The following is a 13,892-nucleotide window of genomic DNA, read 5'->3' on the forward strand; positions in this document are numbered from 1 at the left end:
TGACTGATAACAACCAGCATCATGGTCCTCATGGAAAACAGACTATTTGTGAGGATGATATTCCAAGAGTAGACCTGGCATGAAGTCACTCACTACATTACTTCAAAATGTCGAAATTGGAATTGATCTCCATCCAACTAGATCTCACGGTTTCACCAAGTTGACTTTTACCGATTCTGACGTTTATCCACGTTTCTTCAAACGTCAAATTCTATTTCGATGTCAATTTTGAGTCATCTGGCTGCTTCATGCGCATTGTGATGTCAACTCTTAACCTTCACAGACAGAGCCCGTCGAAGAAGGCGTGGTTTGGTGACGCATTGCGACTCGAGCAGAATCGGTGTGCGGGGGAGGCGTGTGTCCCTCTCCCATCCAAAGAGCCTGGAAGCAAACGAGCCGCAAAAGCGACTGGATTTAACGCAACAGCATTGACTCTATAACAGAATGCCGCAAAAGAATGCATTCTAGCTGGAAATGCAAGGGGGCACCAAACAGGCGCAGTATTTTATTGAAAATCTCTATTATGCTTATAATAATCTGAAATATGGCTGAAGTGAAGTCGAGGTGAGTTGCTCAGATAACTTGCTCTCGGGAGCTGCGCACTCATCTCCATCCCGTTTTGTCGGATGAAAATAAACGGATAGATAGCCTACACTCGTTTTTGTTCTTCTATCAATCGATAATCACTCAACTGTGGAATCATGTCGATGGGACAGGACGAAAGCTCAGTCCGGGTGGCTTTGAGGTAAGTCTTCAAGCCCTACATTTAATTGCTTTGCATTTGCATAGATGCAACTGTCGGCACAATTACATAGATTCGTCTCAGGCCTTGCATAATTTTTGGCCACAGTGTCCTGTCTAGGCGCTTTATGATTTCATAGAAAGATTGTGAGACGTTTGTAACCAACAGGTCTATATTTTGATGTCAAATTTGTTGCCATATGATATGATGGGCTTTGAGGACGCAGACTATAGGCTAATTCAAACCACTGCATCTATTGTGCGTAAGACAATATGAATTTAGGAATTTGCAGTTGATAGTTTACATAAACCACAATCTCAAGGCTTCTGTTTCGTAGAATTACTAAAGAAATGTGTTAGGCCCTACACTGTATCCATGCATGACGCAGCATCATCACACGCCTCCAAAAAGAAACTGCAGGGTGCACAAATGGCAAGTGCCGTCGCCCAAATTCCTCACACACCGGTCAAGTAATGGATGATATCAGCCTTGTTTTGTAACGGCTGAACTGTTGGAAAGACAGATCTGGCATTTATAGCTCTTTGGCCCGGTGCCCGAAGTCTTGGGCATCCTTTCAAAAGAAGACAGTTGAGCGATAGTTGATCAATGAAAGGAGCTTTTAGTCACGGTCTTCAAGGAAGAGACAGCCAACCGTTTCCTAGGCTAGAGAGCTCTGACTGTGAAATGGATTCTGTGAAATGGATTCTTTGTTTACAGTGAAGAAAACATTGCAATGGCCTTATTGAGCTCATAAGCCCACAGAAAGAGTGCAGTAAAGAATGCATTATGTTGTTCATACTTAAAGCTATCAAATGTGTTAATCAATGGATCCTAAAATCCTTTGTTAGTCCCCTAGACAGGCTTGTCACAAATCTGTGTTGTTGCTGAATAAGGGCCGCTCCCTACTTGGAGGACACATGCTGAGGTGGCACACTGACAGAAATATCTAGTAGCACAATGGGTAATTTGGCACAAATATAGTACCAGCCTCTCTTTCACTTTGTGTTTGTCTGCCTCCATCTCTCTCTCTCTTTATCTCACACATGCACGCACGCACACTGTAATTAAGTGTGGATATTGTGAAGTTAGCCCTATCTTTTAAATGTGTTAATAATGGCTGACACATCCAGCTGACTGATACTGTTAACTCTATGGTACTTTACGACCACGGTCTCCATAGTAACCAGCCACCAGAAATCACTGAGAGTCTTTTGACCCAGGCTCCATGGCGTGTGTAGGTGCATGTGTACATATGACCCAGGCTCCATTGTGTGTGTGTGTGTACAGTGCCTTGCAAAAGTATTCAAAAGTATTTACTTGTTTCAAAAAATGCACAAAAAAAATTTAACTGAAAAGTGGTGTGTATTCACCCTCTTTGCTATGAATCCCCTAAATAAGATCTGGTGCAACCAATTACCTTCCAAAGTCACATAATTAGTTAAATAAAGTCCACCTGTCTGCAATCTAAGTGTCACATGATCTGTCACATGATCTCAGTGTATATATATATATATATATATATATATATATATATATATATATATACCTGTTCTGAAAGGCCCCAGAGTGTGCAACACCACTAAGCAAGGGGCACCACCAAGCAAGCGGCACCATGAAGACCAAGGAGCTCTCCAAACAGGTCAGGGACAAAGTTGTGGAGAAGTACAGATCAGGGTTGGGTTTAAAAAAAATATCCAAAACTTTGAACATCCCACGGAGCACCATTAAATCCATTATTAAAAATGGAAAGAATATGCCACCACAACAAACCTGCCAAGAGAGGGTCGCCCACCAAAACTCACAAACCAGGCAAGGAGGGCATTAATCAGAGAGGCAACAAAGAGACCAAAGATAACCCTGAAGGAGCTGCAAAGCTCTACGGCGGAGATTGGCGTATCTGTCCATAGGACCACTTTAAGCCGTATGCTCCTCAGAGCTGGGCTTTACGGAAGAGTGGCCATTGCTTAAAGAAATAAATAAGCAAACATGTTTGGTGTTTGCCAAAAGGCATGTGGGAGACTCCCCAAACATATGGAAGAAGGTACTCTGGTCAGATGAGACTAAAATGGAGCTTTTTGGCAATCAAGAAAAACGCTATGTCTGGCACAAACCCAACACCTCTCATCACCCCGAGAACACCATTCCCACAGTAAAGCATGCTGGTGGCAGCATCATGCTGTGGTGATGTTTTTAATTGGCAGGGACTGGGAAACTAGTCAGAATTGAAGGAATGATGGATGGCGCTAAATACAGGGAAATTGAGGGAAACCTGTTTCAGTCTTCCAGAGATTTAAGACTGGGACGGAGGTTCACCTTTCAGCAGGACAATGACCCTAAGCATACTACCAAAGCAACACTCAAGTTATTTAAGGGGAAACATTTTAAATGTCTTGGAATGGCCTAGTCAAAGCCCAGATCTCAATCCAATTGAGTGTGAGATTGCTGTACACCAGCAGGAACCCATCCAACTTGAAGGAGCTGGAGCAGTTTTGCCTTGAAGAATGGGCAAGAATCCCAGTGGCTAGATGTGCCAGTCTTATAGAGACGTATCCCAAAAGACTTGCAGCTGTAATTGCTGCGAAAGGTGGCTCAACAAAGTATTAACTTTGTGTGGGAGGGTAAATAGTTATACACGCTCAAGTTTATTTGTTTTGTCTAATTTCATGTTTGTTTCACAATAAAATATTTTGCATCTTCAAAGTGGTAGGCATGTTGTGTAAATCAAATGATACAACCTCCCCCCCAAAAAATCTATTTTAGTTCCAGGTTGTAAGGCAACAAAATAGGAAAAATGCCAAGGAGGGTGAATACTTTCGCAAGGCACTGTAGTTGCATGTGTACATATGATCCAGGCTCCATCGTGTGTGTGTGTGGAGGTGCATGTGTACATATGACCCAGGCTCCCCATTGTGTGTGTAGGTGCATTTGTACATATGACCCAGGCTCCCCATTGTGTGTGTAGGTGCATGAGTCCCCTATTTATTGGTATTATTTTTCCGTATTTTCAGATTTAAAAAAATAAACAAATACTAATAGAGGGATACAATGGAAAGATAGGAAGACTCCCACCAAAATGGCAGTGGGACGGATTTAAACCCATGCCGACATGGGTATGCATTTGTGCTGGGAGGGCTGTGGCACTAAATGCTAAACGTTAATTCACCTAAGACACACAATTATCCTTTTTAACAAGACTTTGCCCTCCCTTGGTGCTGGCCAGAGGGTCTGTAACTAATAGTTCAATGTTATCTTCTCGTTAGTAAAAAGCCCTACTAGGGTAATCCCATAGGCCAAGGGTCCTAAATAGTTGTACTTATTATTGCCTCCAGTTCACCACTATAGTCTAACCCTGTAGCTGCCTTCCTCACGACTGCTTACATGCTGCTAACATACTCCCCTAGAATTGGGGTCAACCAACACAGGTGCGTTCCAACTCGCGTGGCTAAGCCTATACTCTGTATAAGCCAACTTTTACTTATGAGGTGTGTTTATGATTATACAGAGTGTGCGTGCGTGTGTGCGTGCGTGTGTGTGTGTGCGTGCGTGTGTGCGTGTGTGTGTGTGTACATAAATAGGGAGCCAGGACACAGTTTTAATGGTTGTTCACACATAATTGGAATGAGGGGAGGAGTTGAGGTGGAGAGGTCTTGTTGAACCATCCAGATAAGGTAATTATTTCAATGTTAAGTACATAAACTACACATACTGTAGCATAATGGCAGGGGTTTTTCAGTCAAGGTGATGAGAGACGTGGGAGTGTGTGTGTACAGTACCACCTTATTTGACATGTTTGTGCGTGCCTGTGCACGTGCATGTGTGTTTTGTGTGTGTGTATGTGTGTGTGTGCATGTGTGTTCTATTCATTTGTAAGACAGGTGTTGACTACCAGAATAACTGGCTTTCAGTTGATCCTTACTATCGTGTAATTACTTCTCTATAGGCCTGTTCACACACACACACCAAATAAGCACGACCTATGATAACATCCACATCAAGCCGGTAATGCACTTTCGGCTCTGCTACACAGAACTTCAGTCTGTAGTAGTGATGCACCAATATGACATTTTTGGCCAATACTGATATCTGATATTGTCCTTGCCAAAAAAAACGATACCGATACTGATAACCGATATTTACAATTTTAGCGGCCTTCTAAGCATTCTAGTACAGTTAAATAGTTAACACACACACATGGACACAGTGGTGTAAGGCACTGCATCTCAGTGCAAGAGGCGTCACTCCTTGTTCAAATCCAGGCTGTATCACATCCGGCCGTGGTTGGGAGTCTCATAGGGAAAGCACAATTGGCCCAGCGTCGTCCAGGCCGTCATTGTAAATAAGAATTTGTTCTTAACTGACTAGTTAAATAAAGGTTACACACACACACACACACCACACTGACCAAAAAGTTATTTTGTTGGCATTTACATATTTCCCCATTACCAGTAAAACGTAATCAAAACCTATTTATTTCACTCACTTGCTGTGCTTTTCGTTGTTCAGTCTTTTTTTTTCTCAACCAGGATTTCTATGGAACGCAGTTTGGGTCTTTGACATGTAAAATAACACTATTTGACGTGTCATATAAGCTTGTTGACCAATCAGGACATGAATATGACTGCACTTCACATAATAATTTAACGCGTTCATACATTTTTTACGTAGTTATTACACATTGATTACACTCACTCGTATTTCATATGTCACAACGATTCATCGATACGTATGCTATGATGCTGGTAAACTTGTCTTGCGCACCTACAGTGCTGATCATAAACAAAATCTAGCTGGCTCATGGATGCAAGCAATGTTCTTCCACAAAAACATAGCAAAACAACATTTGTTTCTGTAGCTATAGATAGATAGCTAGCTAACTATATAGCTCAAATCAAATCAAATTTTATTTGTCACATACACATGGTTAGCAGATGTTAATGCGAGTGTAGCGAAATGCTTGTGCTTCTAGTTCCGACAATGCAGTAATAACCAACAAGTAATCTAGCTAACAATTCCAAAACTACTACCTTATAGACACAAGTGTAAGGGGATAAAGAATATGTACATAAAGATATATGAATGAGTGATGGTACAGAGCGGCATAGGCAAGATACAGTAGATGGTATTGAGTGCAGTATATACATATGAGATGAGTATGTAAACAAAGTGGCATAGTTAAAGTGGCCAGTGATACATGTATTACATAAAGATGCAGTAGATGATATAGAGTACAGTATATACATATACATATGAGATGAATAATGTAGGGTATGTAAACATTATATTAGGTAGCATTGTTTAAAGTGGCTAGTGATATATTTTACATAATTTCCCATCAATTCCCATTATTAAAGTGGCTGGAGTTGAGTCAGTGTGTTGGCAGAAGCCACTCAATGTTAGTGGTGGCTGTTTAACAGTCTGATGGCCTTGAGATAGAAGCTGTTTTTCAGTCTCTCGGTCCCAGCTTTGATGCACCTGTACTGACCTCGCCTTCTGGATGATAGCGGGGTGAACAGGCAGTGGCTCGGGTGGTTGTTGTCCTTGATGATCTTTATGGCCTTCCTGTGACATTGGGTGGTGTAGGTGTCCTGGAGGGCAGGTAGTTTGCCCCCGGTGATGCGTTGTGCAGACCTCACTACCCTCTGGAGAGCCTTGCGGTTGTGGGCGGAGCAGTTGCCGTACCAGGTGGTGATACAGCCCGACAGGATGCTCTCGATTGTGCATCTGTAGAAGTTTGTGAGTGCTTTTGGTGACAAGCTGAATTTCTTCAGCCTCCTGAGGTTGAAGAGGCGCTGCTGCGCCTTCTTCACGATGCTGTCTGTGTGGGTGGACCAATTCAGTTTGTCTGTGATGTGTACGCCGAGGAACTTAAAACTTACTACCCTCTCCACTACTGTTCCATCGATGTGGATAGGGGGGTGTTCCCTCTGCTGTTTCCTGAAGTCCACAATAATTTCCTTAGTTTTGTTGACGTTGAGAGTGAGGTTATTTTCCTGACACCACACTCCGAGGGCCCTCACCTCCTCCCTGTAGGCCGTCTCGTCGTTGTTGGTAATCAAGCCTACCACTGTTGTGTCGTCCGCAAACTTGATGATTGAGTTGGAGGCGTGCGTGAGGCCACGCAGTCGTGGGTGAACAGGGAGTACAGGAGAGGGCTCAGAACGCACCCTTGTGGGGCCCCAGTGTTGAGGATCAGCGGGGTGGAAATGTTTTTGCCTACCCTCACCACCTGGGGGCGGCCCGTCAGGAAGTCCAGTACCCAGTTGCACAGGGCGGGGTCGAGACCCAGGGTCTCGAGCTTGATGACGAGCTTGAAGGGCACTATGGTGTTAAATGCCGAGCTGTAGCACTACCGTTCTCTGTCGCGGGTGATGTTGGCTAGGTGTCCTCCTCTAAAATAACCCTAATTTACAAGACAGTTCTTATTTCATTAATGGTGGTTGGACCCATCTATGTGAAGCAAGCCACAATAAGGATTAGCCACTGTAGTGGACGTTGCGCTTATCCTTCAAAATAAAAGTATAGCATAATTCTACTATTTGTATTCATTTGCATCACTGTCAATGGCATACTTTTATTTTGAAGGCAAACTGCAAATCCCACTACTGTGCCTAATCCTTATTGTGCCTAGCTTCACAACACAACACCTGGTCCGGTCGAGCCTCATTAGCCAGATGAAGGTAGCTGGCTGCTTATAACGCAGCTTTGGGCAACAGGTTTAAGTAGCTGGCTAGCTATTTATTTTCATTAACTGAAGTTCATTTTCAATAGGCGAACAACAAGTGGCAACCCAGCTAATACTCACTCACAAGGATTCCTAAATCACGTCTAAGAATAATGAAAATGCCTGCAGTTTCTACTGGTCATTGTTTTCAGGCTGGTTGTATTGGTGCTAGCTAGGTAACAAGCTAAAGCTACCTACCCCAGAAGTTGCTGTCGAACAAATTATGCTTTATTACCAATGCAGTATTGTAAACACAGCATTCGTGGCCGCTGTTTGCAGACTTTTTTGTACAACTTTGACAGTGTTACTGTATCTTTTTTGACACGCAATGACCCAAACGTCGTTCCATAGTATGTATGTCGTGAAGCTAATATCAGTGACGCTATTACTGTGTAACTCTGGTAGGTCAACATCTGAAAAATAGCGCACTTGGTAGTGTGTACCGGTGCTCGACCAGTCGGCAAGAGCCAACATCACCCGCGACAGAGAACGGTTGATTGTCAAGGGCAATGAATTCCATTATCTTGGCTTTAATGGATTTCGCCTTTGAGTTGTCTTTCTGAAACCTTCTTACTCTTTCAAATGACTGCACGACTTGTTGACTGCTCGATCCACACAGCAGACATTGTGGGCTAGGTTAGGAATGCTGTGTTGCATGTGTAGTGCAACATTTACCTACGTTATACAGGTATGCACAGTAGCTTTGACGTCGGTTTTTAACATTGGCGTTAAATTAGACATCAGGCCGATACCGATGTTGGCATTTTTAGCTAATATCGTCCGATTCCGTTATGTTCACTGATATACCATGCATCCCTAGTCTGAAGTATTTCCTTTCTACCAATATTAGCCTATAGTTGCTGCAGCAGTATAGGGCAGTTTCAGTGTCAAAATACTAAAGTCAAGAAAATAAGAACAACTTGCTTCACTCCAGCATTATGTACAGTTTATATACAGAAGTATGTGGACAGCCCTTCAAATGAGTGGATTTGGATATTTCAGCCACACCCTCTACTGACAGGTGTATGAACCTGTTTTTCATGGTTCGGGCTAGGCCCACTTAGTTCCAGTGAAGGAAAATCTATACGCTATAGCATACAATGACATTTAAGGCGATTCTGTGCTTCCAACTTTGTGGCTACAGTTTGGGGAAGGTCCTTTTCTGTTTCAGCCTGACAATGCCCACGTGCACAAGGCGAGGTCCATACATAAATTGTTCGTTAAGAACTTAACTGGCTTGCACAGAGCCCTGCCCTCAACCCAATCGAACGCCTTTGGGATGAATTGGAATGCAGACTGTGAGCCAGGCATCATCGCCCAACATCAGTGCCCGACCTCACTAATGCTCTTGTGTTTGAATGGAAGCAAGTCCCAACATCTAGTGAAAAGCCTTCCCAGAAGAGTGGAGGGTGTTATAGCAGCAAAGGGGGGACAAATTACATATTAACGTCCATGATTTTGGAATGAGATGTTCGACGAGCACATACTTTTGGACATGTAATGGTATCTGGATGGATGTGTGTGTGTGGGTGGGTGGGTGGGTATATTGTGTCACTCCCCTCACCTACAGTAAATACCTCAGTCCTGGTGTCTTTGAATAAGACCACTAAGTTGTATTGTTTCTGGTGTCGCATTAGCAGTATGCGTATGCTGGTTTGTGATGCACATGATATCGTCCTATAATTTGTAATGTAGGCCTAATTATAGTCCTTTCCTTAAGTTCAAATGTCCTGTAACTTGAGGACCCACTTTCTGGACTGAAGGCTATTTATTTCCGAGGCAGCACATAGCCTACACTTAAACTGAACTTTCCCCAAAATAGACTGTCTCCCACCACTGCATTTCTGGAAGAACTCTGTTCTATGTATCATGACCTCTGAGGTGTCAGCGCATTCTGCCAGTCCAAGACGCATCCACCCAATAGGAAAACTTTGCGATTGCGGACACGGATGTTTATGGAGCAGAATGGAGACCCTCCTACTGTTGTTGAATTGTACTTAGAATGCAAGCAAAACACATTTTGGGTAATTATACAGTACATTGGTTGGCATGTGTACACCACACCCATGCAAACATTTTGCTCATTTTCTCTCTTTTTTTCTCTCTTGCTCACCCCCCCTCTCTCTCTCTTTCTCTTCTCTGTCATTATCTCTCTCTCTCTTTCCCCCATTCCTCCCTCCTCTCTCTGAACTGAAGTGACCATAAGTAGCTCTACGTATGTAGTACAAATAATATTTGCATTATATTTATATTTGCACAAAAAAATTAAAATTCTTGTCTTTCATAATTTGATATACTTGGATGTGTAGTATCAGTGTTTGTTGCTGGCATGTCATGCCTAAGTTTGCTAATCTTTCCGATGAAAAAATCATGAAAGCGGTTGGCAATATCAGTCGGTTTTGTCATGAATGAGCCATCTGATTCAATGAATGATGGAGCTGAGTTTGCCTTTTTTCCCAACATTTCATTGAAGGTGCTCAAAAGCTTTTTATCTTCATTATTTATGTAATTTATCTTTGTTTCATAGTGTAGTTATTTTTTTAAATTCAGTTTAGTCGCATGATTTCTCAATTTGTAGTATGTTTGCCAATCGCTTGTACTGCCAGACTTATTTGCCATTCCTTTTGCCTCGTCCCTCACAACCATACCATGTTTAAATTTCTCATCAATCCAATGGGATTTAACCGTTTTTACAGTCATGTTCTTAATGGGTGCATGCTTATTAGTAACTAGGATAAGCAATTTGGTTTTGCTAGATAGGGCTACGATATTGTGATCAATGCATCCGATGAATCTGGATACTGCTTTCAAGCACATTTCTGCAGCATTAGTAAATATGTGATTAATACACGTTGATGATGTCATTGCTGTGTGTGTAACTACCCTGGTAGGTTGACTGATAATCTGAACCAGGTTGCAGGCACTGGTTACAGTTTGAAGCTTTTTCTTGAGTGGGCAGCTTGATAAAAGCCAGTTAAAATTTAAAATCACATAGAAAATATACCTCTGTTCATATCACATACATTACAAGCATTTCACACACATTATCCAGATACTGACTGTTAGCACTTGAATATAAACACCTCCACCACTGGCATTTCTGTATTTTCTGTAAATGTTATAACCTTGTATTGCTACCACTGTATCATCAAAGGTATTGCCTAAGTGAGTTTCAGAGATAGTCACATTACGAATGTTGTCTGTGACTAGCAGTTAACAGGCTATTTTGAACCACTTTTCTGCAGTGCTTGCTTGTTTTCATTGCTTTACTAGGAAGCTTATCAGAAGTAGATATTCTTATGTTATTTGTGTTAGTGCAGGGTGAGCTGCACACAGTGGACGTCCTATTATGGAAAGGGAAAAGGGAAAGGGGGATACCTAGTCAGTTGTACAACTGAATGCATTCAACTGAAATGTGTCTTCCGCATTTAACCCAACCCCTCTGAATCAGTGAGGCTGAAGATGCCATAATCGACATCTTCAGCGACCGGGGAACAGTGGGTTAACTGCCTTGCTCAGGGGCTGAACGACCGATTTTTACCTTGTCAGCTCGGGGATTCGATCCTAGGGCACACTGCCTCAGTGCTAACAGCATAAATCTGGTTCATAGACACGTTTGCTGCATACAATAGCTGTAAGATCGGCAGATGCATTCAGGGCAGTTAGAGGGACGTAAATTAGGTTCCTTACATTGTGTCTACCAATGCCCCTGGTATAATGTACATTTGCTAAAGCATTATGATGACTCCGCTATCACGTTTTAAGGTAAGACCCAGATGCAGACAACATCGATTTAACAACAGTTTATTATTCCAACAGGGGCAGGCAAAAGACAGGTCCAGGACAGGCAGGGGTCAGTAATCTGGATAGGTGGGGAAAAGGTACAGGGCGGCAGGGAGCCTCAGGGTCAGGGCAAGCAGAAAAGGTCAAAACCGGGAAAACAACTAGAAAACAGGAACAATCGCGAGACAGGACAGAGGGGAAAACGCTGGTAGGCTTGACGAAACAAAACGAACTGGCAACAGAGAACACAGGTATAAATACACAAGGGATAATGGGAAGATGGGTGACACCTGGGTGGGTGGAGATAATCACAAAGACAGGTGAAACAGATCAGAGTGTGACATCAGCAACACAATTATATGGATTAACTGAGCTGGGCTTGGGTCATTGATAAGTTATTGTCTCAACGCAGCCTTATAATGCTGTGAAAGGATCCAGGTACACAAATGATTGGGGTGGATTTCATCCTCCTTATAAAACGTGTTTTGTTTCCAAAAGGTATCAAAGTTGTCAACAAAAGTTACACACATTGAGCTGCAATAATCACGTAGCCAGTTGTGAAGAGAGGGAATCCCGCTAAAGCGTTCAATGCCCCCCGATTCAGAGAGGGTATAGGGCAGATATGACGGCTATTTTATTAGTGTCTAGCAGACAGTCAATCAGCTCTTTGAAATCCAGTTTCAACTCTTCAGAGCTGCCCTTCATGATATCATTAAAACCAACATGGACTACGATATAATCTATGTCCATGTCCTGGCGTAGTACATTCGGGAGCAGCTTAGTAATGTCATTTACTCCAGCTCCGGGGTAGGACATTGTTTTTGCACCAGGAACAGTCACACTTCTTAACATGGAGCTTAACATGGAGCTGCCCAAAATCACGGCTGGCGAAAAGGTTGAGGGAATCGGCACACTCCCACGCTTCACAGGATGGTGCAGGCCTCCGACAGATGGAGAAGCCCCGTTCGATCCAGAGCAGGGACGGAAGGTTGCCGACATCGTCTTCGAAGTCGTAGGGGAAGGAGTAGGAGTAGGCACAATGGCCACAGACACAGGTAACCCCAGCGACGAAGGTGCAGGACGATCAGGCTCCATGGCGGCGAAGCTATTCGTTGCTGGTATCCGCTCCGGGCCTCTCATTGGGAGTGTAGGCTACTTTGCGGCAGGCTGCTGTCTTCGGCTGCCACGGCCCGTGACATGCAACCGTCGTTGATTGTCATGCTCTTTTTGCTGTGCTCTTTCGACTTAGTATTGTGGAGTAACTACAATGTTGTTGATCCATCCTCAGTTCTCCTTTCACAGCCATTAAACTCTGTAACTATTTTAAAGTCACCATTGGCCATTTCTGCAGAAATGTGCATAAAGAAGCCTTTCACCCCCACCTCTCCTTTCCTCCCTCTATCTTCTCCCTCGATACGCACAGCCCTTAATGATTTACGGAGAGAGTGCAGTGGTGTTGGAGAAGCGGCAGGGAGTGGAGGTGAAATGCTCTGAAACCAGCTATTTAAGTGATGATTGCTCTGATAAAAAAGCATTTACTTCGAGGGGGTCCGGGGGGAATTTCCCCACCGGTATATGCCCAGCATATACTTTCTCTCTCACTTCTACACCAGGCTAAATTATCCAAGGCCAGCTTTTAGTTGGCCAGCTATCAGGAGGGCATTACTGACATTCAGCATTGGAGCTTAGTGCGTCTCTAGCTCACATTCATACTCCCCACACACACACTCCCAATCTCACACACACGGACATACACACACAAACATACATATGAAGCCAGCTAGCTGGTTTTATGGGGCAGAGTATTGGGTCAGAGATTCAGGGTAGCGTAAGGACGAGACCTATGAGCTACCGACTACTGTATACCTCCTGTTGCTAGTAGAGGTCGACCGATAATGATTTTTCAACGCCGATACCGATTATTGGAGGACCATAAAAAGCCGATACCGATTAATTGGCCGGTTTTATATATATATATATATATATATATATATATATTTATATATATATGTATATTTGTAATAATAATGACAATTACAACAATACTGAATGAACACTTATTTTAACTTAATATAATACATAAATAAAATCTATTTAGTCTCAAATAAATAATGAAACATGTTCAATGTGGTTTAAATAATGCAATAACACAGTGTTGGAGAAGAAAGTAAAAGTGCAATATGTGCCATGTAAAAAGCTAACGTTTAAGTTCCCTGCTCAGAACATGAGAACATATGAAAGCTGGTGGTTCCTTTTAACATGAGTCTTTAATATTCCCAGGTAGGAAGTTTCAGGTTGTAGTTACTATAGGAATTATAGGACTATTTCTCTCTATACCATTTGTATTTCATGTACAGTACCTTTGACTATTGGATGTTCTTACAGGCACTATAGTATTGCCAGCCTAATCTCGGGAGATAGGCTTGATGTCATAAACAGCGCAATGCTTGAAGCACAGCGAAGAGCTGCTGGCAAACGCAGGAAAGTGCTGTTTGATTGAATGCTTACGTGCCTGCTGCTGCCTACCACCGCTCAGTCAGACTGCTCTATCAAATATCTAATTATAATATAATAACATAATAACACAGAGAAATACGAGGTCCTTAATATGGTAAAATCCGGAAACTATTATTTCAAAAACAAATG

General features: G+C 42.8%; 1 protein-coding gene across 3 annotated transcripts in view; it reads left to right on the top strand.

Moving 5' to 3' along the window:
• Positions 1-370: 370 nt before the first annotated feature.
• The window catches only part of LOC139408339 (kinesin-like protein KIF21A), a 63,301-nt gene continuing 49,779 nt past the window's right edge, over positions 371-13,892 (top strand). Inside the window, exon 1 of one of the 3 annotated variants that reach the window (XM_071152102.1) lies at positions 371-745. In XM_071152102.1, coding sequence (XP_071008203.1) covers positions 702-745 — 44 coding nt within the window. In that variant the 5' untranslated portion in view covers positions 371-701. The remainder of the gene's footprint in view (positions 746-13,892) is intronic. The other 2 variants (XM_071152118.1, XM_071152109.1) reach the window with 2 other exon arrangements.

This window comes from Oncorhynchus clarkii, chromosome 1 (assembly GCF_045791955.1).
Source record: "Oncorhynchus clarkii lewisi isolate Uvic-CL-2024 chromosome 1, UVic_Ocla_1.0, whole genome shotgun sequence".
Lineage (NCBI taxonomy): Eukaryota > Metazoa > Chordata > Actinopteri > Salmoniformes > Salmonidae > Oncorhynchus > Oncorhynchus clarkii.